Source organism: Ranitomeya imitator, chromosome 10, assembly GCF_032444005.1.
Source record: "Ranitomeya imitator isolate aRanImi1 chromosome 10, aRanImi1.pri, whole genome shotgun sequence".
Lineage (NCBI taxonomy): Eukaryota > Metazoa > Chordata > Amphibia > Anura > Dendrobatidae > Ranitomeya > Ranitomeya imitator.
The window spans coordinates 29,846,108-29,873,758 of record NC_091291.1 but is presented as its reverse complement, the minus strand read 5'-3'; the positions used below and the strand labels follow the sequence as shown (position 1 = coordinate 29,873,758).

General features: G+C 46.8%; 1 protein-coding gene across 1 annotated transcript; it reads left to right on the top strand.

The window, feature by feature from the left end:
* The first annotated feature begins 1,630 nt into the window (after window positions 1–1,630).
* On the top strand, window positions 1,631–27,392 carry NOSIP (nitric oxide synthase interacting protein). Its single transcript, XM_069742438.1, has 9 exons — window positions 1,631–1,740; window positions 2,953–3,045; window positions 4,351–4,456; window positions 12,684–12,765; window positions 23,294–23,435; window positions 23,579–23,703; window positions 23,989–24,176; window positions 26,265–26,373; window positions 26,500–27,392. Exons 2-9 carry the CDS (start codon window positions 2,976–2,978, stop codon window positions 26,569–26,571), a joined length of 894 nt encoding a protein of 297 aa, XP_069598539.1. The 5' UTR covers window positions 1,631–1,740; window positions 2,953–2,975; the 3' UTR covers window positions 26,572–27,392.
* Window positions 27,393–27,651: the final 259 nt, after the last annotated feature.

Sequence of the window (27,651 nt, the reverse complement as noted above, 5' to 3'; positions counted from 1 at the left end):
TGGGGTTAACCAGATGCCAGGAGGAAGGGGAGCTGCTGCCATGTGGGCTGTAGGTTGGGGCCCGTGGCCCCATGCTGGTGACTGGAGGGACTCTGCCCAGTGCTGGCATGTGGGTGATTTCTGCTCCGGAGTCTCAGCTTCTCTCCTCCACATCACACTGTGCAGTCACAGCAACATTGGTTGTGTCTGTCCAGGTCCCAGCAGCTGCCACTGCTCCCACCAAGGACATGGCATCACTTAACCCTTCCCCTGCAGCCACCGGCAACAAATCCACATTATTCCTTGATTAAATCAGGTTCCAACCCAATAGAGGAGCAGACATTTCCTGGTGCCATTAGGATCCGGGACGGGGTGACATTGGCTGCCCTGCTACTCTGTAGTGGGGGGTGACAAGTGTAACATGGGGTAACGGTGACAGAGAAATGCACAGGATAATAGTGAGAGCGACAGAGGGCAGTGTATGGTATGGAGCAGTCAGGGGGTGGGCTGCAGGATCCCCCCATACTGTACATGACTGCTCGGGACAGGGAGGCGCTTAATGAGCTTCTAATGGCGGGGCACTAATTGGGTCATTAGGGTTTGTGGAAAGGATTCAGCATCAGGTCCCTCATTAATGCCCGAGCCGCCTGTTACTTTGTAGCACAGATCTGTTGGGGCTGCAAAACCAAACAACGTTGTTTATGTAGAAAAGTCTTTGTTTCATAGAAAAATTCTAAACAGAAAAGCACCTCTCCTGTATATATACACTGCACAGCACCTTTCCTCCTGTATATATACACTGCACAGCACCTCTCCTGTATATATACACTGCACAGCACCTTTCCTCCTGTATATATACACTGCACAGCACCTCTCCTGTATATATACACTGCACAGCACCTTTCCTCCTGTATATATACACTGCACAGCACCTCTCCTGTATATATACACTGCACAGCACCTTTCCTCCTGTATATATACACTGCACAGCACCTCTCCTGTATATATACACTGCACAGCACCTTCCTCCTGTATATATACACTGCAGAATCTACAATAGCTGTCACTCATGTAAGAAGTGAAATCTGGCATTGTACTATACATTTCTCTGCCGTATCTGTGCATCATAAATCGGGGTATGTGTTAAAGGGGGGGGGGGGCCCACTGAGACTCTTTCGCCCGGGGCCCTCGAAAACCTGGAGCCGGCCCTGGATACGCTTCTGTTATTCGTCAGGTCATCACCGGCATGTTTACATGGGTGGTTTATTGGGAACGAGGCTACAAACGCACATTTGACAAATATCTGTGCCTTACACCTCATCTCTAAGGCCTAATACGTATTTTATTGCATTTTAATAAAAAAAATAAAAAAAATAATGGGATAAAAAGAGGGCCCTCAGGTGGCCCGGATGTGGAACCTGACAGAAAATTTATGAATTATTGTACTGAACTAACATATAGCTCTAATATATGTCTGTAGTGACGTATTTCCACCATAAGTAACAAGCTTTATTGCGTGATTTATGTGTATGGAGGCCCAGCACACAACTCTGTCACTTCATGCCTGAGGCTCAGCCGGCCCAGAGCCCACAGCCCAAGTAGTCACTGAAAACCTACGCTTCCCTTTCCCGCCCAAATGACGTCATCAGAACAATGACGCCTTACCCCATCGCCTCTCCTGATCACGTGTCAGCTACTGGCAGCGCCGCTACGTCATCACGGTGCGACTCCCTGGTTTCCGTACAGAGCGACGTTACCCAGGTAAACACGGCGGCCGTGTGGCGCACGGTGCGGTGAGCGCCTGCTTATCGGTCTCTCCTCATATCTGTGTACTGCCGTAGATGAACGTCCAGCAGCTCTTGGCGGAGACGGAATGCTGAGACTTGTAGTTCTGCTGCTGTTTCCGTGACCTCGGAGGTGACACGTTTCTATGGCAACAACTGTATTAGTGGAAAAATCTTCCACTTTGTTTGGATTCTAGACATTTTAATCACTTAAAGAGGAGACAAATGCCAATTGTTTTGTTAAGGAAACTTTTATTTCTTATTAAAACTCCTTTTTGTCCCTGAAAATGGACAAATTTGGAATTTTATTGTTGTTGCTTTGGTTACAGGCCACCTCTGCAGCGGTAGCCGGTCTCCTAAGCAACAAGGGCAGTAGTTTGAAGCCCTTTTCTTCGTTTCCCCCGTGCTCCTCCGATTCTGCAGAGCCAAAACAACTTTTGCTATCGGCTTTAGAGAGCGCACAGGTCCGGGAAGCGGTGCGGCCATGCCATCACCAAAAACGTAACCCTTCTCCGGCCGCCTTCCTGCTTGTTGTCTTTTCCTCTTCTGTCCGCCTCGGAGATCACTCCATGCTATAATGTCACGACCTTACCACTAGTGATGAGCGAACGTGCTGGGATAAGGTGTTATCTGAGCATGCTCGGGTACTGAATGTCTTCAGCGTGCTCGAAAAATATGTTCTAGTCCCCGCGGCTGCATGTCTCGTGGCTCTTAGACAGTCGCACTTGAACAGCGGCGCGACATGCAGCCGCGGGGACTAGAACATATTATTCAAGCGCCGAAGACACTTGGTTAGCACCTGAGCATGCTCAGATAACACCTTATCTGAGCATGCCCGCTCATCACTACTTGCTATGTTTTACTGTAATTTTTTGTTTTAATACTAGTGATGAGTGAGTGTGCTTGGGTTTTCCGAGCATGCTCGGGTGTTCTCCCGAGTATTTTGGGCGTGCTCGTAGATTATGTTTGAGTCCCTGCAGCTGCATCATTTGCGCCTGCTAGACAGCCTGAATACTGTGGGGATTCCCTAACAAACGGGCAATCCCTGTGTTCAGGTTGTCTAACAGCCGCAGGTCTCGCAGCTGCGGGGAATCAAACATAATCTACGAGCACGCCCAAGATAATCAAAAGAACGCCCGAGCATGCTCGGAAAGTTCGAGTAACATATATGTATTTCTTGTTTTTACAGAGTTACATGCATAAAGGTACAAAATGACAAGGCATGGAAAAAACTGCACTGCTGGAGCTGTCTACACCTACTACGAAAAAAAGAAAGACACAGGTTTGTACTAGAACTGGTGCAAATTAATTTACCCATCCCAGTCCATCAGTAAGGCCGGGATCACACATGCGAGAAATACGTCCGAGTCTCGCATGTTAATACCCGGCATGGCTGCTGGCACTCAGGAGCGGAGCGTGCGGCTGCATGTATTGCTATGCTGCTGCACGCTCCGCTCCTGACTGACGGCGGCAATGCAGGGTATTAACATGCGAGACTCGGCCGTGTTTCTCGCATGTGTAATCCCGGCCTAAGAGTAAGAACGGTATGTGAGCAAGAGAGGAGGTTGCTACTTCCAGGCATCGGTAGTTCTGCTTTCGATTAGCCAGCCTGGCACAACATCATCTTGCAGCTTGACGGACATCGCCCCAGGCCGGCTAATCAGAAGATGAGCCGCCACGGTTGTCGTCGGGTAAGAGGTAATTCTCTTGCTCTCACCCACAGGTCAGTGTGATTTTTTTTTTTTTTACTTAATGCTGTAATACCAAATAATTGCAGTGTATTGTACAGGACATCAACTAACGATCACAGATGGAAGTATCCTGTGGGAGGTTTAAAAAAAAAAAAAAAAAAATACAAGAAAGTGTTAAAAAACAAAAAGAAAAATGTAAAAATTGAAGAAACCCCACTGTTATTCTCAACCTAGAATAAAGAAATATCTAGCCTACTTGGTATGGCCAGGTCTGTGAATGTCCGATGTATGAAAGAATAAAATTGCAAATAAAGAAGAAAAAAAAAATCACTCCAACCCGCCCTCCCAAAAAAATAATGCAGTAAAAAGTAAGCAAAACGTCCTGTGTTCCTCAAAATGGTAACAGTATGGCACACACAAACAAACCAGCCCTCACACAGCTTTGTCGGCTTAAAAAAAAAAAAAAAAAAATACAACATTTCCAGCTCTTCGAAAAAGTTGAAACAAACCAAATTTGTTTGTTACAAAGTTTTGAACTATTAAAATAATGAAAAGAAAGAAACTCGATGATGGCATCGCCATATCCTTACTGACCTGAAGAATCGCGTTGCCAGGTAAAAATGAAACGCAAAGAAATCAATAGCGGAATTGCTTCTTTTTTTCTACAAGTAATTTGGATATTAAAATGAAATATGTGATTCAAACTTATTAACTCTTTTCCCTCCCCAAAAAAGTCAGCATGTGGACGGAAAAGTAAAAAAAAAAGTTATGGTTCTTAGAAGAAGGGGAGGGAACAAAAAACGAACTGCATGATTGTTTAAGCAGCCGCCATGACACACAAATTCTGTTCCATTTTCGGCTTTGATTGATGACGCACTGACATCTTCTGTTTTCAGCCGCCTCGGGATATGGCACTCAGACGGTTCGTCTCAGCAAAGATGCGGTAAAAGATTTTGATTGCTGTTGCTTGTCTCTTCAGCCGTGTAAAGACCCGGTGGTGACGTAAGTGTCCGAAAACCACAACATCGACTGATCATAAGATCTGCAATGATTATCAGTTCGGAAATTCTGTTGAATGTTTTAAAGCAAACCCATCACTAGAGTCAGACCACGGGCAGCATAAATCAGAGCCCGGCCCCCATGACTGCAGCCAGGTTAGCTTTCTCTAAAGGCTGCCGTGTTTCAGAGAAAATATAGTTTGAAAAGCCAGCAAGGGACCATAGGGAGAGAACAGACGAGTCCAGGGCTTCTTCAACTCCAGTGGATTGACAGTTCTCTTACTATTTACAGACTTGGGAGAGAACGATCAATTAAAGGGAACCGGTCAGCAGGATTTTGCACGGTAACCTACACACAGTGTTAGGTCGGCGCCGTTATACTGATTACAATTATACCTTTGTTGATGAAATCTGTCTTGTGGTCGTTGTTTAATCAGTTTTCAGTTAATGATATGCTCGTGCTCCGGGGGGGGGGGGGGGGGAAGCTTCATGTGGTGCTCTGACTAGGTATTCATAATACAGCCTGCTGACAGGTCACTGATCCCTCACCGGCCTATATGTATGTATTATATATATATATATATATATATATATATATATATATATACATATATATATATATATATATATACACACACAAAATAAAGGGAACACTTAAATATCACATCCTAGATCTGAATGACCGAAATATCCTCATTGAATACTTTGTTCTCTTCATGTGGTGCTCTGACTAGGTATTCATAATACAGCCTGCTGACAGGTCACTGATCCCTCACCGGCCTGCCCCCTAGTTTACTATATGTATGTATATATATATACAGTGGGGCAAAAAAGTATTTAGTCAGTCAGCAATAGTGCAAGTTCCACCACTTAAAAAGATGAGAGGCGTCTGTAATTTACATCATAGGTAGACCTCAACTATGGGAGACAAACTGAGAAAAAAAAATCCAGAATATCACATTGTCTGTTTTTTTAACATTTTTTTTGCATATTATGGTGGAAAATAAGTATTTGGTCAGAAACAAACAATCAAGATTTCTGGCTCTCACAGACCTGTAACTTCTTCTTTAAGAGTCTCCTCTTTCCTCCACTCATTACCTGTAGTAATGGCACCTGTTTAAACTTGTTATCAGTATAAAAAGACACCTGTGCACACCCTCAAACAGTCTGACTCCAAACTCCACTATGGTGAAGACCAAAGAGCTGTCAAAGGACACCAGAAACAAAATTGTAGCCCTGCACCAGGCTGGGAAGACTGAATCTGCAATAGCCAACCAGCTTGGAGTGAAGAAATCAACAGTGGGAGCAATAATTAGAAAATGGAAGACATACAAGACCACTGATAATCTCCCTCGATCTGGGGCTCCACGCAAAATCCCACCCCGTGGGGTCAGAATGATCCCAAGAACGGTGAGCAAAAATCCCAGAACCACGCGGGGGGACCTAGTGAATGAACTGCAGAGAGCTGGGACCAATGTAACAAGGCCTACCATAAGTAACACACTACGCCACCATGGACTCAGATCCTGCAGTGCCAGACGTGTCCCACTGCTTAAGCCAGTACATGTCCGGGCCCGTCTGAAGTTTGCTAGAGAGCATTTGGATGATCCAGAGGAGTTTTGGGAGAATGTCCTATGGTCTGATGAAACCAAACTGGAACTGTTTGGTAGAAACACAACTTGTCGTGTTTGGAGGAAAAAGAATACTGAGTTGCATCCATCAAACACCATACCTACTGTAAAGCATGGTGGTGGAAACATCATGCTTTGGGGCTGTTTCTCTGCAAAGGGGCCAGGACGACTGATCCGGGTACATGAAAGAATGAATGGGGCCATGTATCGTGAGATTTTGAGTGCAAACCTCCTTCCATCAGCAAGGGCATTGAAGATGAAACGTGGCTGGGTCTTTCAACATGACAATGATCCAAAGCACACCGCCAGGGCAACGAAGGAGTGGCTTCGTAAGAAGCATATCAAGGTCCTGGAGTGGCCTAGCCAGTCTCCAGATCTCAACCCTATAGAAAACCTTTGGAGGGAGTTGAAAGTCCGTGTTGCCAAGCGAAAAGCCAAAAACATCACTGCTCTAGAGGAGATCTGCATGGAGGAATGGGCCAACATACCAACAACAGTGTGTGGCAACCTTGTGAAGACTTACAGAAAACGTTTGACCTCTGTCATTGCCAACAAAGGATATATTACAAAGTATTGAGATTAAATTTTGTTTCTGACCAAATACTTATTTTCCACCATAATATGCAAATGAAATGTTAAAAAAACAGACAATGTGATTTTCTGGATTTTTTTTTCTCAGTTTGTCTCCCATAGTTGAGGTCTACCTATGATGTAAATTACAGACGCCTCTCATCTTTTTAAGTGGTGGAACTTGCACTATTGCTGACTGACTAAATACTTTTTTGCCCCACTGTATATATATATATATATATATATATATATATATATATATATATATATATATATATATATATATATATATATATATATATATATATATACACACACAAAATAAAGGGAACACTTAAATAACACATCCTAGATCTGAATGACCGAAATATCCTCATTGAATACTTTGTTCTGTACAAAGTTGAATCTGCTGACAACAAAGTCACACAAAAATTATCAATGGAAATCAAATTTATTAACCAATGGAGGCCTGGATTTGGAACGATACTCAAAATCAAAGTGAAAAATCAAATTGCAGGCTGATCCAACTTCAGTCTCAAAACAAGGAAATGATGCTCAGTAGTGTGTGTGGCCTCCACGTGCCTGTATGATCTCCCTACAACGCCTGGGCATGCTCCTGATAAGGCGGCGGATGGTCTCCTGAGGGATCTCCTCCCAGACCTGGACTAAAGCATCCGCCAACTCCTGGACAGTCTGTGGTGCAACGTGACGTTGGTGGTTGGAGCGAGACATGATGTCCCAGATGTATTCAATCGGATTCAAGTCTGGGGAACGGGCGGGCCAGTCCATAGCTTCAATGCCTTCATCTTGCAGGAACTGCTGACACACTCCAGCTACATGAGGTCTGGCATTGTCCTGCATTAGGAGGAACCCAGGGCCAACCGCACCAGCATATGGCCTCACAAGGGGTCTGAGGATCTCATCTCGGTAACTAATGGCAGTCAGGCTACCTCTGGAGGACTGTGCGGCCCTCCAAAGAAATGCCACCCCATACCACTACCCACTGCCAAACCAGTCATGCTAAAGGATGTTGCAGGCAGCTGATTGCTCTCCTCGGCGTCTCCAGACTCTGTCGCGTCTGTCACATGTGCTCAGTTGGAACTTGCTTTCATCTGTGAAAAGCACAGGGCGCAAGGGGTGAATTTGGCAATCCTGATGTTCTGTGGCAAATGCCAAGCGTCCTGCACGGTGTTGGGCTGTGAGCACAACCCCCATCTGTGGACATCGGGCACTCAGACCATCCTCATGGAGTCGGTTTCTAACCATTTTGTACAGACACATGCACCCTTTGTGGCCTGCTGGAGGTCATTTTGCAGGGCTCTGGCAGTGCTCCTCCTGTTCCTTCTTGCACAAAAGCTGAGGTAGCGGTCCTGCTGCTGAGTTGTTGCCCTCCTATGGCCCCCTCCACGTCTCCTGGTGTACTGGCCTGTCTCCTGCTAGTGCCTCCAGCCTCTGGACACTTCGCTGACAGACACAGCAAACCTTCTTGCCACAGCTCACATTGATGTGCCATCCTGGATGAGCTGCACTACCTGAGCCACTTGTGTGGGTTGTAGATTCCGTCTCATGCTACCACGAGTGTGAAAGCACAACCAACATTCAAAAGTGACCAAAACATCAGCCAAAAAGCATTGGTACTGAGAGGTGGTCTGTGGTCCCCACCTGCAGAACCACTCCTTTATTGAGAATGTCTTGATAATTGCCAATAATTTCCATCTGTTGTCTATTCCATTTCCACAGCAGCATGTGAAATTGGTTGTCAATCAGTGTTGCTTCCTAAGTGGACAGTTTGATTTCACAGAAGTTAGATATACATGAAGTTAGATTCTGTTTTTTAAGTGTTCCCTTTATTTTTTTGAGACATACATACATACATACATACATACATACATTCATTCATTCATTCATTCATTCATTCATTCATTCATTCATTCATATATATCTTGGTGTGTTAGCCAGTAGATAGAAAAATATTTAGAATTGAGAGTCCTCAGTGATTGATCCCTTTTAATGGCTAACTGAAAAGATGGTAACAAATTGCAAGCTTTCGAGACTACACAGGTCTCTTCATCGGGCAAAGACTAAAACAAATACTGAAGAATCACATATTTATTGCTTAACATGTCACAGAAAAAAAAAACATGGATAAGACAGGTGCCATGAAGCAGAATTACCATGAGTGATAAACAGTTATGTCCATAAATATTGGACCAGTTCTTAGATAAGGATTGTTTTTATTGTCCTCTGGGGTCTGCTTCTGTTGTGATGACCCCTCATAGTCTGAGGGGCAAGTTCCTTAGTTGATGTAAAAAGACATAAATCCATGCGACACATTCATTCCTGCACTGTGTGTCAAAGGTCATCATCAGTTTATATTCCCAGACTCTTCTGTCTCTCTGCGATTTGAAGTTACCTTTTTAACACAAGTAATCTCCATGTCCATGGTGTTGTGATCAGGGAGACAGAAATGTATCGCCACAGGTAGATCCATTCTTTTTTCTCTTACTGTGTGGCGGTGAGAATTCATTCTTGTTCTAAGCTTTTGCCCTGTCTCCCCCACATACAGACCCCCAGTTGGACATTTAGTACAAATAATTAGGTACACCACATTAGAAGTGACGCAGCTGAAAGTACCTGGGATCTTGTAGTCCTGATCTTTATCTTGTCCGTGGTCATTATAAATGGACAGGTTTTACATTTTTTCTGCTTGCAAGGAAAGGTACCTGCAGCTGTTGGAGAGGACAGGGAGCTTCTGACAATTATACTTCTTAGATTTGGAGGCTGACTAAAACACAGTAGTGAGGGGTCTGGAAAAATGGATTGTAAGCGGCATCTTTTTGTAGTAAAGGTTGTAATTTCCGTGCAGCTCCCCTTAGCACCTCCAGATTTGGATTGTAGGTGACTACTAGAGGTACCCGGTTGTTTTCTTCTTTAGCTTTGTAATGTAGCAGGAGATTCCTTGATATTCTGGTGGCTCTTGTAATCAGGTTTTCAATTATTCTTGGATGGTGGCCCTGATTCAAAAAGGTCTTTCTGAGGCGACCAAGGTGTTCATCACTATTCACAGGGTTGGAACATATACGATTGTATCTGATGGCTTGGCTGTAGACAATAGAGTTTTTATGTGTTTTGGATGGAAACTGTCCCATTTAAGGTATGTTGGGCGGTCGATTGGCTTCTGATAAAGGGATTTCTCTATTTTATTGTTCTGCAGCTTAATGATGGTGTCCTAAAAGTTAATTTCAGTGCAGGAGTAGTTGAGTGTCAAGTTGATGGTGGGATGAAATTGATTAAACTGTTCATGGAACGTCTTTAGCTGCGGCTCAGACTCCGTCCAGATGATTAAAATGTCATCAATGTAGCGGTGGTACGCCAGAGGCCTGATGGGACATGAGGACAAAGTTGCTTTCAAGCTTGGCCATGCTATTATCCTAAGTCATGTGACAAGGCTCGTTACAGAGTCGACATTGACTGTTAGGTTTGCTACTTCCAATAGGTGGCACTAGAGTACTAGTCTTCCTCTCTGAAGATACAATTTGCATATTTCCCAGAGGAGCATTGCGGCTTTAAGTCTCCTCACCTCGACATGCTTATCATGTCACTCTCCGCAAGGAGAAACGATACTTCTTGGAAGCTTGGCCATGAAAAGATTTGCATACTGTGGGGCCATTTTACTTCCCGTTGCTGTGCCAGTCTCCTGTAGATAGATCTTCTGGTCAAATTCAAAGTAATTGTGGGTGAGGATGAATTTTATAAGTTTCACCACAGAATCCGCATCAGTCCCTGTGTTTTCCAGGAAGAATTTGCAGGCATTTAATCCATCCTGGTGTGGGATATTGGAGTACAAAGATTCCTCCTCCATGGTGGCCAGGATGGTTCCTTCTGGTAGAGGACCTATTGCTGATAGTTTATTCATTAGGTCAGTTGTGTCCTGAATGAAGATTTCAGAATAATGCAATGAATACACAGGGTTCGGCCAGCTGGGCACGACCAAATAGCGAAGCGTGGTTCAAATCCCGCGCGAATTCGCGGCCGGACTGCGTCTGTTGCTGATTGTTCGTGGCCGGCCAGGCGCGACCAATTACTGGTTTTTGGGGGCCACAGGTGAAAGAGTTTGACAGCCCACGTAGCATATAACACAGCCCACGTAGTATATAGCACAGCCCATGCAGTATATAGCACAGCCCACGTAGTATATAGCACAGCCCAGGCAGTATATAACACTGCCCACGTAGTATATAACACTGCTCACGTAGTATATGACACTGCCCACGCAGTATATGACACTGCCCACGCAGTATATGACACTGCCCACGCAGTATATGACACTGCCCACGCAGTATATGACACTGCCCACGCAGTATATGACACTGCCCACGCAGTATATGACACTGCCCACGCAGTATATGACACTGCCCACGCAGTATATGACACTGCCCACGCAGTATATGACACTGCCCACGCAGTATATGACACTGCCCACGCAGTATATGACACTGCCCACGCAGTATATGACACTGCCCACGCAGTATATGACACTGCCCACGCAGTATATGACACTGCCCACGCAGTATATGACACTGCCCACGCAGTATATGACACTGCCCACGCAGTAGGTAGCAATGTGGGCACCATATCCCTGTGAAAAAAAGAATTAAAATAAAAATTAGTTATATACTCACCTTCCGGCGGCCCCCGGATCCAGCCCAGGCCTTTAGCGATGCTCCTCGCTACGCTCCGGTCCCAAGAATGCATTGCGGCAATAACCTGTGATGATGTAGCGGTCTCACGAGACCGCTACATCATCTGGAGTAGTTGCTGCAATGCATTTTTGGGACCGGAGCGTCGCGAGGAGCAGGAAAGGCTGGCGCGGACGCCGGAAGGTGAGAATGTGTTTTTTTTTTTTTTTGTTTTGTTTTATTATTATTTTTAACATATCTTTTTACTATTAATGCTGCATATGTAGCATCAATAGTAAAAAGTGAAGCGGTGTTTAAATCCCGCCCCAATATCGCTGATTGGTCACACCCGGCCGATGCGGGATTTCTGTGACAGACAAACAAACGGAAGTGGACTTTAGACTTATATATATATATATATATATATATATATATATATATATATATATATATATATATATATTATTGCATATGATCACATCTATAATGTGTTGTGATGTTAATTCTTTTCTTTGATGGTATCCATAAATTCCTAGAAAAAAAAATCAGTTCAATAATGGTGCCCACTGAGCCTGCACAGTCGCAGCTGTCGGTGATCTGATATCTGCTACTACGCAGGCGGTGGCACCATCTTGGAGGAGGCTCTTTTTTTTCCTCTCTAGCAAGATGGCACCACCGGCTCCTGTGCAGTAGCAGCTATCGGATCACCAATAGCTGCTACTGCGCAGGTGGTCTGGCGCCATTTTCAAACTCCTGGTTTGCATTGAGAGCTGCCAGGTGCTCGGCGCTCATAGCAAGTCAGCAGTTCTGCTACATGCAGGCGATCTGATCATCGCCTGTATGTAGCAGAGGCGATCGGGTTATGGCAGCTTCTAGTCTTCTATGGAGACTATTGAAGCATGCCAAAAGTTAGAACAAGAAACAAGTGTGGGATTGCACTTTTTTTTTTTTTTTTTTTGCAATTTCACTGCACTTGAATTTTTTTCCTGTTTTCCAGTACGCGATATGGTAAAACTAATGATGTCGTTCAAAAGTATTCATCCTGCAAAAAAACAAGCCCTCACACTGCCATATTGGTGGAAAAATAAAAAAAGTTATGGCTCCGGGAAGAAGGGGGGCAAAAAACGAAAACACAAAACCAAAAATACCTCTGGTCGTTAAGGGGTTAAACAACCACAAAACGGATTTAATCACCCGAGTGTAATCAGTATAACGGCGCCGACCTGACACTGTGCGTAGGTTGCTGTGCACAATCCTGCTGACAGGTTCCCTTTAGCTGGGGAACAGGGCGGGATGTTTTCCCACAGGAAGTCCTGTCAGTCTGACCATACTTTTCCTTTTTTTTTTTCAGGCCAGATGGATATATTTTTGAGAAAGAAGCAATTTTGGAGTACATATTACATCAGAAAAGAGAAATTGCTCGACAGATGAAGGTAAAAAATATTATTCTGACGTATCAGTAATAGGAAAAAAAATGTGAAAACTGTCATGATTTGTAGCCAATGGAACCTTATGAATTGAGAAAATCTGCTATAAATCCACAATAATCGACATTGTGCCATATCTGCTGTCGCATGGTCAATAAAAAATAAAGAAAATCCAGGGACATGTGTAAACGGATTTGTAATTTCACTTTTGTCAGTTTTTTTTTTTTGTAATGAATCCGTTCTCATTTTGGCCTTGGATGAAAGGGAAAGATTCTCTCCATGATTTATCTTTGCTGCTCATCCCCATAGATATTGCATGGCCGATAACTTCTTCGTGACTTCGGCAGCCTAAATATATATATATATATGTATGTATGTATGTATGTATGTATGTATGTATGTATGTATGTATATATATATATATATATATATATATATATATATATATATATATATATATATATATATATATATATATGTGTACAGTCATGGCCAAAATTATTGACACCCCTGCAATTCTGTCAGATAATACTCAGTTTCTTCCTGAAAATGATTGCAAACACAAATTGTTTGTTATTATCGTCTTCATTTAATTTGTCTTAAATGAAAAAACACAAAAAGAATTGTCCTAAAGCCAAATTGGATATAATTCCACACCAAACATAAAAAAGGGGGTGGACAAAAGTATTTGCACTGTTCGAAAAATCATGTGATGCTTCTCTAATTTGTGTAATTGACAGCACCTGTAACTTACCTATGGCACCTAACAGGTGTTGGCAATAACTAAATCACACTTGCAGCCAGTTGACATGGATTAAAGTTGACTCAGCCTCTGTCCTGTGTCCTTGTGTGTACCACATTGAGCATGGAGAAAAGAAAGAAGACCAAAGAACTGTCTGAGGACTTGAGAAACCAAATTGTGAGGAAGCACGAGCAATCTCAAGGCTACAAGTCCATCTCCAAAGACCTGAATTTTCCTGTGTCTACCGTGCACAGTGTCATCAAGAACTTTAAAGCCCATGGCACTGTGGCTATCCTCCCTAGATGTGGACGGAAAAGAAAAATTGACAAGAGATTTCAACGCAAGATTGTGCGGATGTTGGATAAAGAACCTCGACTAACATCCAAACAAGTTCAAGCTGCCCTGCAGTCCGAGGGTACAACAGTGTCAACCCGTACTATCCGTCAGTGTCTGAATGAAAAGGGACTGTGTGGTAGGAGACTCAGGAAGACCCCACTTCTTACCCCGAGACATAAAAAAAGCCAGGCTGGAGTTTGCCAAAACATACCTGAAAAAGCCTAAAACGTTTTGGAAGAATGTTCTCTGGTCAGATGAGACAAAAGTAGAGCTTTTTGGGCAAAGGCATCAACATAGAGTTTACAGGAGAAAAAAGAGGCATTCAAAGAAAAGAACACGGTCCCTACAGTCAAACATGGCGGAGGTTCCCTGATGTTTTGGGGTTGCTTTGCTGCCTCTGGCACTGGACTGCTTGACCTTGTGCATGGCATTATGAAGTGTGAAGACTACCAACAAATTTTGCAGCATAATGTAGGGACCAGTGTGAGAAAGCTGGGTCTCCCTCAGAGGTCATGGGTCTTCCAGCAGGACAATGACCCAAAACACACTTCAAAAAGCACTAGAAAATGGTTTGAGAGAAAGCACTGGAGACTTCTAAGGTGGCCAGCAATGAGTCCAGACCTGAATCCCATAGAACACATGTGGAGAGATCTAAAAATGGCAGTGTGGAGAAGGCAGCCTTCAAATATCAGGGACCTGGAGCAGTTTGCCAAAGAAGAATGGTCTAAAATTCCAGCAGAGCATTGTAAGAAACTCATTGATGGTCACCGGAAGCGGTTGGTCGCAGTTATTTTGGCTAAAGGTTGTGCAACCAAGTATTAGGCTGAGGGCGCCAATACTTTTGTCTGGCCCATTTTTGGAGTTTTGTGTGAAATGATCAATGTTTTGCTTCATTCTCTTTTGTATTTTTTCATTTAAGACAAATTAAATGAAGATAATAATACCAAAGAATTTCTGTTTTCAGGAAGAAAATGAGTATTATCTGACAGAATTGCAGGGGTGTCAATACTTTTGGCCATGACTGTGCATGTATGTATGTATGTATGTATGTATATATATATATATATATATATATATATATATATATATATATATATATATATATATATATATATATATATATATTTATTAGATGGTGGCCCGATTCTAACGCATCGGGTATTCTAGAATATGCATGTCCACATAGTATATTGCCCAGTGACGTAGTATATTGCCCAGTCACGTAGTATATTGCCCAGCCACGTAGTATATTGCCCAGCCACGTAGTATATTGCCCAGTCACGTAGTATATTGCCCAGTCACGTAGTATATTGCCCAGTCACATAGTATATTGCCCAGTCACGTAGTATATTGCCCAGCCACGTAGTATATTGCCCAGCCACGTAGTATATTGCCCAGTCACGTAGTATATTGCCCACTCACGTAGTATATTGCGCAGCCACGTAGTATATTGCGCAGCCACGTAGTATATTGCGCAGCCACGTAGTATATTGCCCAGCCACGTACTATATTGCCCAGCCACGTAGTATATTGCCCAGCCACGTAGTATATTGCCCAGCCACGTAGTATATTGCCCAGTCACGTAGTATATTGCCCAGTCACGTAGTATATTGCCCAGTCACGTAGTATATTGCCCAGTCACGTAGTATATTGCCCAGTCACGTAGTATATTGCCCAGCCACGTAGTATATTGCCCAGTCACGTAGTATATTGCCCAGTCACGTAGTATATTGCCATGACTGAGTATATTGCCGTGACGTAGTATACAGCACAGAGCCACGTAGTATATTGCCCAGCCACGTAGTATATTGCCCAGCCACGTAGTATATTGCCCAGCCACGTAGTATATTGCCCAGCCACGTAGTATATTGCCCAGCTATGTAGTATTTCTCTATCGCCTTTCATTGGGGGACACAGGAACCATGGGTGTTTGCTGCTGCCACTAGGAGGCTGACACTATGCAAATAAAAAAGTTAGCTCCTCCTCTGCAGTATACACCCTACCGACAGGAAGTAGGATATTCAGTTTAGCTTAGTGTCAGTAGGAGGTGGACACGGGTCTTTCATTAGACCCTTATCTACCTCAATGTGCGTCGTTTCCTTTCAGGTTTTCCGGAGGGATACAGGGTGAACAGTCACACCTGTAATCCCACTATGCGGACTATGAGTACGGCGTGTACTGCCACCCCGTATCCTCATAGATCCCTCTCCAGGACCAAGATCCTAGCACACAAGCGTGCTTAGAAGTCCGGTCCTGGCTCCGTCCCCCACCCACTCGCCCACCAGAGCCTGTCGGTTGGAGGTGACGAGGACGTCCATCACCAGCTCCATGGACGTCTCATCCCCCTCAGGTTAGTAACGGCGTGGGATGTTTAGGTGAGTATTTTCCATGCTCACTTTTCCCAAATCACTCGCAGTGTGAGGGAGCAGAGGTCCCTGAGGCACGATTTTTACCTTTTATGTTAGGAATCCCAGAGCATCGCAGCGGGTCAGGCAGCAGCGCTCCCTTTTGAGCTGCGGTGATGGCAGGCTAGGTACGCTCGTTCTGTCTCTTCTTCTGCCGCAGTGCTCTCTCCCCATCAGCGCGACACTCTGACAGTCTGCCGCACCGCTTTCCCCTGGGCCGCACTGTTCGTCGGCCACATTGCCTTTCTGTCCCTGCGCGGCGGCCTTGGCAGACTGCCGCGCTGCTCTTTCCCTGCGGCGTTCTGCTCCGGCGCCGCGGCTCTCTTATCCAGCGGCGCCGGCCTCTAATTTAGGCCCCGGCTCCGGCCGGGGCCTATATCCGACGCCGAGACCAGACTCTTCGTTCCCTCGGGCGGCCCTGGCAGGCTGCCGCACTGCTCTGCGGCGCACTGTTCCGGGGCCGTGGCCTCTTCTACCGGCGCGCCGACCTCTAATTTAGGTCCCGGCTTCTGCCGGGGCCTACTTCCGGTACCGCGCTCCTCCACTTCCGGTTTCTCCCGCCCGACAATCTCTTTACTCCCCGCCCACCGGCGCCATCTTGGTGCTCCTGGGCCCATGATTTCTACGCCGCTGCTTAGCGCCACATCGCAGCAGGGCGCACGTTCCAGCGCCCTTTTCAGCGGTCTCCTTCTGCGGTTCTCCCAGACTGCAGCCAGGCCCTTTCTTTCCCCAGCACACGTTTCCTCCGGCGGGGTCCCCTGCATCCTCCTTAGGTTGCCATCTCATCGCTGGTGCCCTGGACCTGTGCCATGATGCCGGTCGCAGCTCAGCCAGGAGCAGTCTGCAGGACCCTACTATTACTGTGAGTAGCTCTGCTATGCAGCCTATTACTCCCCTCTCCTGTTCCCCTAACCTTCGGACATCATTTAGTGGGTCTGCTCCCAGGCCTAACCCTATAAGGAGAGCGTCCCGTCCTCCTGCTTCCTCTTGTCAGCTGCAGCAACTCCCTGTCCAGGAGTCCCTAACCCGGGTGAGGCCGAGACCCCTATCCCTGGGTGGGCTTTCCTTCTGTCTCAGTCTGGGGCGGACCTCACCAGGATGTCACGACCTTGGTATCCGTGCCTGTCCGCAATCGCTAGTGGGTCACAGGATTCTCCGTCCAGCCTTCTTCAACTTGGCCAAGAACAGAGGGATACAGGGTGAACAGTCACACCTGCAATCCCACATTATGGACTATGAGTACGGCGTGTACTGCCACCCCGTATCCTCATAGATCCGACGGCAGGACCATGATCCTAGCACACAAGCGTGCTTAGATGTTCGGTCCCAGCTCCATTCCCCACCCACTCGCCCTCCAGAGCCTGTCGGTTGGAGGAGACCAGGACGTCCACCATCAGCCTCATGGACGTCTGACACCTGTCTTTCCCGCTCCATCTTGCCCTCTGGTCTGGACCGGTGAGATCCCTCTTCCTGATCCTCCTCTCTATCGAGAGAGAGACGGGCTTCCTCGGTCATGTTTGCAGAGGAAGTTTCAGACTTGGATAGCCTTATTGATGCGATCAACCAGACCCTAAGCATCATGGATACCTCTACGGAACCCGCAGAATAGGCGGTTTTCGTTTAGACGGCCAAACCACTTTCCAGGACCTTTGCCCCACACACGCTGAATATGTGGTGGTACTTGCCAGGAGAAATGCGAGCCATACCAGATGCTTGCAGACAGGGAAGCGTCTCGGCATCCTATATCCCTTCTCTCCTGTGCTCATCGCTAACTGGACTGATTCCTCGGCAGGAAGCGGGCAATTCTGGACTCGTCAGTTCCCAGACTGTCTACCAGCTTGGCACGGGTTCCAAGGATACTTTTATAGAACTGCTGGAAAAATCAGCCTTTTGTAACGGCTGCTTCTACTTTGTGCCTCGGCCATTGCCTCTACCTGGGTCTCAAGGACCATAGATAGATGGACCAAACAGCCTTGTAAGAGCACCCCGCCTGGAGCTCCTCCGGGGGAGCTAGCCGACCTGACGGACCGGATTTCCTATGCAGGGAAATATTTGGTATCTGCCTCCCTAGATGCGCAGCTTGTGCAGCTCACGCATCCAGCATTATGGTGGCCATCCGACGGAATATTCGGCTCTACACACAGCCCTTCCGGGGGGCCTGTTTCTTTGGCTACATGAGGGAACAAATTATTAATGACGCCACGGGAGGCACAAGTTCCCTTTGTCCCTTCGCTGTTTTGCGGCGTCGGAAGATTCCTCTAGCTAACACAGACTGCGATCTCGTCTGGCTAGAGAAAAGGCTTTCCTTTAAGCCTATCCCTTCCCGGTGTGCCCGCAACTCCCATGGTTGGGCCACCAGGCCTAGACCTGGCAGATCTTCTTCGGCATAATAACTCGTGCTAACGGCCCAGCGTTTCTTCCAGTTTGGGCGGGCATCTCCTGCCTTTTTCAGGGATGTTTGGCTGGCTTCGGTGGAGGACGCCTAGATCAGGGAGGTGGTATCCTCTGGATACAAGATAGGGTTCACTTAGCGGCCCGGAATCGCTTCTTTGAATCCCGCCCTCTAAAAATCCTCCTCTGATCTTGGGTTTCTTTGCGTCCATTACCTTCCTTCTTTGTTTGGAGGTTATTGTTTCCGTCCCACAGCAGGTACGCTTCCCAGGTTTCTATCCAAACCTGCTTGTAGTGCCGAAGAAGAGCGGCGCAGTTCGACCCTTTCTGTCTCTAAACTTAGTGAACAGAAGGTTCCGCATGCGGCATTTCAGGATGAAGTTCCTCTGTTCAGTCCTGGCTTCCATGGACCCACAGGATTTCCTGTGCTACATGGATATCCAAGAGGCCTTGCTCCATGTCCTGATTTCCCTTGATGATCAGGGGCCTTAGTGCTCATTCCATACCTTGAAGTAATCCTCATCAAGCCTCTGCCCCTCTCTCAGGCCCCGAGGGTCTGACCATCGTCCTAGACTCCCTGTCCTGTTTCTGGTGGCTGGCCAACAGAACAAAGTCTTGTCTTGTTCCGAGTCAGCGTCTCGTCCTCTTAGGCATGTTGTTCAACATCGCTAGGGGTTTTTCTTCTTGAGAAGCGGGCAATTCTCCATACAGAGTTCGCTCTCGGCAGGGCCCTCGGCTGCCTTCCTTCCGTTCAGCTACGACGGTCCTGTGAGGCATGGTGACAGCTCCGTAAGCGTTCTCTTTTGCGCGGTTCCACTTGGGACCACTTCAGCAGGCCATCCTTCCTCACTGGGACACGTCTGTGCTTTCTCTGGACCCTCCAATCCGACTTTCCATCAGATTCTAATAGCCTCTCAACTGGTGGCTGTCATCCCCTCTCATTCCTCATGTCCGATCCTCCCCAAGGCAGGTGGTGACGACGATCACCAGCCTTCCCGGCTGGGGTGCGTTTTCTCGCCATCCGTCATTGAAGGGGGCGTTGGTCGGAGCAAGGGTCCTCTCCGCCGATCGACACCATTGAGAGAGGGGCCTTTCTTCTATCCCTGAGTCACTGGGAAAGGCTTCTCAGACGTCTGCCAGTCAGAATCCAGACGTCCAATGCCTCGGCTGTGGCTTATGTCAATCGCCAGGGAGGGAATCAGTCTCTTGGCTATGGCGGAGGTATCCAGGATCCTCTGGGCAGAGGCGACGGTTTCAGCACTATCCGCAGTGTATATCCCCGGCGTGGACAACTAGGCCGCAGTGTTTTCTCTGCCGCGAGGGCCTTGCGGCAGGACAGAGGTCCCGACTCAGGAGGTCTTCCTTCAAATTTTCCTTGGATGAGGAACTCCGGACACGGATCTCCTGGCGGCCCGACTGCTTAGGAAGAGTCCACCGTTTTGTTTCCAACTCCGCAATCCTCTTGTTGTGGATACCGATACCTTGACCATTCCTGGGTCGCCATTTGTACTTACCTTTCTGTTCCTCCCTCCCCTTTCTTCCCAGACTGTTGAAGATCTATGCGGAGGGGGTGCCGGTCATTCTGACCGCACCAGATTGGTCCAGAAGATCTGGTTCGCTGAGATCGTTTATCTCCTCGCGGACTCTCACTGGAGGCCCCAGTCAGGTCAGATCTTCTGTACTAGGGACCCATCTGCCGCAGAGTTCTTGGTGTCTCAGGTTAACAGCTTTGCTGTTGAAACCTTCCTTTTTGGCCGTTCTCTCTAGGCGGGACTTGATGTTGGCCTTGCCCTTAGTTTTCTGAAGGGTCAGATAGCAACCCTTTCTATCCTTTTTCTGAAGTCCCTTTTCAGAGGTCCTTTGCTACTGGCTATCACGGTACGAAGTTTTATATCCGTCCCGTTCTCAGATCAGGGCCTTTCTTCAGTAGCGCATGCGGCTCCCTCGTACCACACTTCCGTGGATCCCTGGGACCTCAGTCTTGTTCTGGAGGCTCGGTGGACTTTCTCCGTTGAGCCTCTCCATGAGCCTCACTTTCTGCTCTGTCCTGCAAGGTGGCTTTGCTGGTGGCCATCTCCACGCATCTCGGAGTTGGTGGCTCTCTCCTATGGCCCCTTTCTTGGTTTTTCACCAGGATAGGGTAGTTTTACGGCCTTCGTCGCCTTTTCTTCCCAGGGTGGTGTCCTCCTTTTACTTGAATAAGATCGTCCTTCCCACCTTTGTCCTGCTCCGATCGATTCTCTGGGGCATTCTCTGAACAGGCTAGACCTGGTCAGGGCGGTGAGGATCTATTTGTGTAGGGCTGCCTTCTTTAGGAAGAAGGACTGTCCTTTGTCATTCCAGACGGTACGCCAAGAGGCCTGCCGGCTTCCAAGGTTACGATTGTTCTCTGGATCAGACCTGCCATTCTGGAGGCTCACCGGATCAAGAACAGAGTGACTCCTCCCTCTGCTCCGGGCAGTGGGCGCCTCCTGGGCGGTACACCATGGGGCATCCGCCCTACATCTTTGCTAGGTGGAAGCCTAGTGTTCCGGTCACTCCTTTGCCAAGGGGTTATAAGCTCCATACCTACGCTTCGGCAGTTGCCAGCCTAGGCGGAAGGATCTTGCAGGCGGCAGTGGTGATTCCTCCTACCTGAATGGAGTTTTTCTGCTGTTCCCACCCCAGGGACTGCTTTGGGACGTCCCATGGTTCCTGTGTCCCCCAATGAAAGGCGATAGAGAAAACAGGATTTTTGGTTGCTTACCGTAAAATCTGTTTCTCGGAGCCTTCATTGGGGGACACAGCACCCTCCCAAGTTGAACAGCTCTGTTTACTGTATACGTTTGAGTTCTTTGAACACTCTTTGAGTGTTTGAAACTGTTGATCTGTGAAGCGCCGTGGAGTTTGTTGGCGCTATATAGATAAAGTTTATTATTATTATATTATTATTCTTTCGCTTTTACACGTTGCTTCTCCTACTGCTTTCTCACTAACTGAATATCCTACTTCCTGTCGGTAGGGTGTACACTGCAGAGGAGGAGCTAACTTTTTTATTTGCATAGTGTCAGCCTCCTAGTGGCAGCAGCATACACCCATGGTTCCTGTGTCCCCCAATGAAGGCTCCGAGAAACAGATTTTACGGTAAGCAACCAAAAATCCTGTTATTGCCCAGCCACGTAGTATATTGCCCAGCCACGTAGTATATTGCCCAGCCACGTAGTATATTGCCCAGCCACATAGTATATTGCCCAGTCACGTAGTATATTGCCCAGCCACGTAGTATATTGCCCAGCCACGTAGTATATTGCCCAGTCACGTAGTATATTGCCCAGTCACGTAGTATATTGCCCAGCCACGTAGTATATTGCCCAGCCACGTAGTATATTGCCCAGCCACGTAGTATATTGCCCAGCCACGTAGTATATTGCCCAGCCACGTAGTATATTGCCCAGCCACGTAGTATATTGCCCAGCCACGTAGTATATTGCCCAGCCACGTAGTATATTGCCCAGTCACGTAGTATATTGCCCAGCCACGTAGTATATTGCCCAGTCACGTAGTATATTGCCCAGCCACGTAGTATATTGCCATGACGTAGTATATTGCCGTGACGTAGTATACAGCACAGAGCCACGTAGGATATTTCCCAGTGACGTACTATATTACCCAGTCACGTATGTCACTGGTTAAAAAATAAACATACTCACCTAACGATCTGATGGCCCCATACTCACCATTCTGGTCGCTGCTCCTCAGCGTCCCATCTCTCCGCCTCCTGGGATCCAACGGCGCTGTGCCGATGGGCGCGCGGCGGCTGCTGCCATCTTGCGTTCCCAGGATGCATTGCGAAATTACCCAGATGACTTCGCAATCTTGCGAGACCGCTAGGTCTTCTGGGTAATTTCGCAATGCATCGCTGGGAAAGGAAGATGGCGGCAGGCGCGAGCGGCTCAGCGGACAACGGAGGGCAGGTTGTTTTTTTTTTTTTTTTTTTTTTTTTATTTATTATTTTTAACATTACATTTTTTACTATTTATGCCGCATAGACAGCGTCAATAGTAAAAAGTTGGGGACACACAGGGTTAATAGCGGCGGTAACGGAGTGCGTTACCTGCGGCATAACATGGTCCGTTACCGCCGGCATTAACCCTGTGTTAGCAGTGACCGGAGGGGAGTATGCGGGCGACAGGCACTGACTGCGGGGAGTAAGGAGCGGCCATTTTCTTCTGGACTGTGCCCGTCGCTGATTGGTTGCGGCAGCCATGACAGGCAGCTAGCGAGACCAATCAGCGAATGAATAACCGTGACAGAAGGACAGACAGACAGACAGACGTGACCCTTAGATAGATTATATATGTATATATATATATATATGTCTTGCCTTGCGCAGGCGTGTACTATGGAGGACACAGCATGAACTTTAGCCCAATATTGCAGCCAGCATGCAGCCAGTGGGTAAGGAAAGGGTGAATCAAACACCCAAAAACCCCGCCTCCATGGCTGAAGATTGTTCCCTCCAAATTCAGGTGACAGTCCCTTTAAATACAATTTTGGGTTGTGTCACCATTCTCAGAGTCCCGTAGCATTATTATTTTACCATTTTATGAGGCCAGTAATGTTATTATTTTTCTGTTGATGGATCTGTGATTAATTACTTTTCTTATTCTCGATCACACAGGCCTACGAGAAACAAAAGAACGAGAAAAAAACAGAAATGGAGGAATTAAACAAAGCTGCCAAAGAATCCAAGATGAAAGTATTCCTCGATAAAGAAATGTCAATCATCAGTAAACCACTTAATCCTTTTACAAGGAAAGCAGGTAGCGTCCGGACCTCGCGCCGGCCGTGTGACGCGTCCCTCACAATGACGTCAGGCTTCTGGTTACACTAATAGTGAAGAATTAGAATATTTTCCACGTCTAATTTATGATGTGAGTTTCTGGTTTTATTTCTGTACGAGCAGAGAGCGGCGGGGCAGAGGCCGGGAGCAGCAGTCAGCAGAGCGGCGAGGAGAAGAATAAGCAACTTCCCAGTTTTTGGATCCCATCACTGACACCAGAAGCAAAATCCACGCAGGTGAAGAAGCCGGTGAGTCTCGCTTTCCATCAGTGTACAGTGACTCCTGACATGTGCGCAAACCTCATCATCAACTACAAAAAACGTCTGACTGCTGTGCTTGCCAACAAGGGTTTTGCCACCAAGTATTAAGTCTTGTTTGCCAGAGGGATCAAAAACTTATTTCCCCCACTGTAAGCCCTCTATAACACTGTACAGCTGGTTTAATACTCATTTTGGGGGTGATAGACGTCCTCTGTTTGTAGTCTAGAAACACGTCCGGTTTCAGTCGTTCCTCCTCTTCTCTCTTTCATACAGGACAAGTCGGTGTACTGCCCCATGAGCGGGAGACCCCTGAAGATGAAAGACTTGATCTCGGTGAAGTTCACAGCGGTGGATGACAAGGTGGATCGCGTGGGTCTTATAAACCGCCAGGACAGATACGTGTGCGCCGTGACTCGGGACATGTTGGGCAACTCCGTCCCTTGCGCCGTGCTGCGGCCCTCGTGAGTTGGAGCTCCTCTTTTATCATGGTGGTATAATGAGGCCATGGGCACGTCTGACCCCATTATTCTACAGCACGGGGGAGAGCTACCCATCGCTAATCACCATTTTATTATTTAATGATGCCAGTGTGACCTAACATTGGCTTGTTGAACAGACAGATTTAGGCCATGATCAGCATGCGTGCGTCGTTCTCTGCCTCCATCCGAGCTGCGGACGCCCTTTCTCGTCTGCAGTCTAGACAGCAGTTATTTCTGTATTGCAGAACGTGCCGCAGCCATCTGTGCTCTGCCTGGGGTAATGCTGCCGCCTGGTGGGTGAAAACGGTAGTGACTAGCGATGAGTGTGCTCAGATTAGGTGTTATCGGAGCATGCTCGTGTGCTACCGAGTATCTTCGGCATGCTCAAAAAATGTGTGTGTATGTATATGTGTGTATATATGTATGTATGTATGTATATATGTATGTATGTATGTATATATGTATGTATGTATATGTATGTATATATATATGTATGTATATATGCTATTGAACCCGTTCTACGCCCGGGTGGCGAGCATTTATATTGGTATATGGTCTCCATCCTGTCATGTGCTGCACCCATCCTGCGTCCCCATCCTGTCATGTGCTGCTCCCATCCTGCGCCCCCGTTCTGTCATGTGCTGCTCCCATCCTGCGCCACCGTTCTTTAATTTGCTGCTCCCATCCATATGCCCCATACACTGCTCCATAAAGGTTTATGGCCCCCATAAAATGCTCCATAGTATATGCCCCCGTACACTGCTCCATAAAGGTTTATGGCCCCCATAAGATGCTCCATGGTATATGCCCCGTACACTGCTCCATTATGGTTTATGGCCCCCTTAACATGCTCCATTCTATATGCCCCCGTACACGGCTCCATTATGGTTGATGGCCCCGTTAACATGCTCCATTCTATATGCCCCTGTATGCTGCTGCTGCAATATATTAAAAAAAAACAAAAAAAAAAACATACTCACCTATGGTCGCTGGGCGCCGAGTGCTGGGGGGCCTGAGCAGGCGGGGACACCGGTGCGTTGTGGGGGTCAGGTGCCGGTATCGCCGCCAGCTCAGGCCCCCCAGCACTTACTATATTCACCTGGCCCCGTTCCACCGCTGAGCGCCGCCATCTTCTCGGCCTGTGACTGGTCAGTCAGAGGGTGGCGCCGGCGCGCATTAAGCGCGTCATCGCGCCCTCTGAACTGAAGGTTACAGGCCGAGGACCGGGAAGATGGCGGCGCGCAGCGGTGGAACGGAGGACAGGTGAATATAGGCGATACTCACCCTCCTGGCGGTCCCTGCTTCTCTGTTGGAGATCGCGGTGTGTTTTCAGTGTGAACGCATACCGCGATCTCCCGGGAGCGTCACTCTGTGAGGCCCAGATTGCGTTTGCGCAGTCTATAAAGGCTTCGGACAGAATGACGCTCCCAGCGTTATAATATATATATATTTATTATTACATACACACATATACCTTTATTTTTGGATGGGGGGGAAAGGGGTAAACTTTTTAATTATAAATATTTTTTTTTATTTATTTTCATTATCCACTCCTAGGACAATCCCTTCTTGATCTAAATGTTTGTCCCCGATAAAATATAAAAGGCCTTTACTCTCCTCCAGCGCTGTTCCAGCGGCGTCGGCACTCGCGGTCTCAGGCGTGACACGTAACCCCGGCGCCCAATCAGGGATCACGAGTCATTAAACCACACGTGAGCCTGGGATCACGAGTACTGACACCGCTGGAACAGCACCAGCACGGGAGGTGAGTATAGGCTTTATTATTTTATCGGGGCCAAACATTTTAGATCAAGAAGGGGTTAAACTAGTAGTGGACAACCCCTTTAAGGCAGTAAAGAGTCATTCTAAGTTGCTCCCTTCCACAGTCCTTCTCGCTGCCTTCCCCTTATTCATCCGGTCATGCTCTGTGCAGGCCGCGGGGAAGGTGTGCTGTGACATGAAACTAGAGGACTGCTGAAAAAAAACAAATCGGTAGAGTAGAAGTCTCAGAAGTTTTGTCCAGAGTGACCGGTTCCCAGTATCATTTATATTCCGCGTTCTGTTTTGCAGGGGAGCGGTTGTTACCCTTGAATGTGTTGAAAAACTAATAAAGAAGGATATGACCGACCCGATCAGCGGGGACAAACTGACCGAGAGGGACATCATCGTGCTGCAGAGGGTATGTAGACATTTTTCCCCCCATCCCATTTTGATTTTTACCAAGGGCCCCACACATGGATCCTTTTTGTGCGGTGCTGATCGTTTGATCGATAGCGAGTCCCACCATCATGTATTTGTATTCCAGGGAGGGACGGGATTCTCCGGGTCCGGAGTTCAGCTGGAAGCTAAAGAAGCGCGGCCGGTCATGCAGGCGTGATACGGCTTCGTGAGCAAAAAGGATTCTTGGACAGTCAGGTCCCTGCGGGGTGTGTGCACGAGGTGTTGAAAATCTCATGCACACGTGGAGGAGCAAATCCGCAACGTAAATTGTCAAGATGCCGGATAATGGGCCGTTTCCTTATTCTTTCCGTTGACGCGTCCTTCTAGTTTTCTTGTGAGCTACGTATAACGTTACTTTATTGGTATTTTTTTGAGTTCTATCATTTATCACGTTTGCTCCAGTGCTGCATCGGCCTGGTAAGAACAGATGGTACGCCGTAAAGCTTCGTCTGTTTTGTTGAAAATGGAGACACCCCAAGCTAATCGGTATCACATCCACATTAATAAACGAATCACACCCTTCCGTTTGTATAGAAGTGGTAAAAGTTTTCATTTTTACAAAGAGGATTTTCCGTTTTTAGAAAACTGCAGTTTGTGAAACAATCAAATTATTCTTTACTCGCCTTACCCAGGTCCAACACTGAGTCTGGGTCACCTGTAGCCAATCAATACGCTCAGTGATTGGATGAATTAATTAATATCAACTTGACAATAAGATAGCGGGAGCAGCGGCAGAGACCCTGCTTTGGACCCGAGGTGGGTGAATAAACCACAAGGGCTTTTGCGAAACCAGAAAAATCCCTTTAAAGGGGGTTGAAAAAAAAAATGTTTGGATGTGTTTGTGTTATAATATCACATTTTAGTTTGTGTGTATGGAGGCGGCTGACACCAATAACTGGAGATCGAGACGACTTTGATAGTACATTTTATTTTTTTTAAATTCTGGACAACCCCATTAAACTCTTCTTTTCTCCTGTTCATATTTTATCCCTCCTAATTATGGTGAAAAAAATATCTGTCATTGAGTTATTACAATTTATTGAACACGGATCAAGAGCTTCAATACAAAGACAAAAAAAAAATATTTTCTTCTTTATGTTGCATCCTCCGAGGAATTTCTTGGTGTGTGTACATGTAATGCATCTGTCTATTATAATCTGCCTAAACTGGAGTCTATTGCTTCCATCAAATTGGATGATTCCATGTTCAGCTGCCTAGATCTAACTTTTGGGGGTTC

Coding starts and splice junctions, on each gene's coding strand:
- NOSIP (XM_069742438.1), top strand. CDS start 2,976: ATGACAAGGCATGGAAAAAACTGCACTGCTGGAGCTGTCTACACCTAC. Junction 3,046..4,350: donor CGAAAAAAAGAAAGACACAG/GTTTGTACTAGA, acceptor TTCTGTTTTCAG/CCGCCTCGGGATATGGCACT. Junction 26,374..26,499: donor ACATCATCGTGCTGCAGAGG/GTATGTAGACAT, acceptor TTTGTATTCCAG/GGAGGGACGGGATTCTCCGG.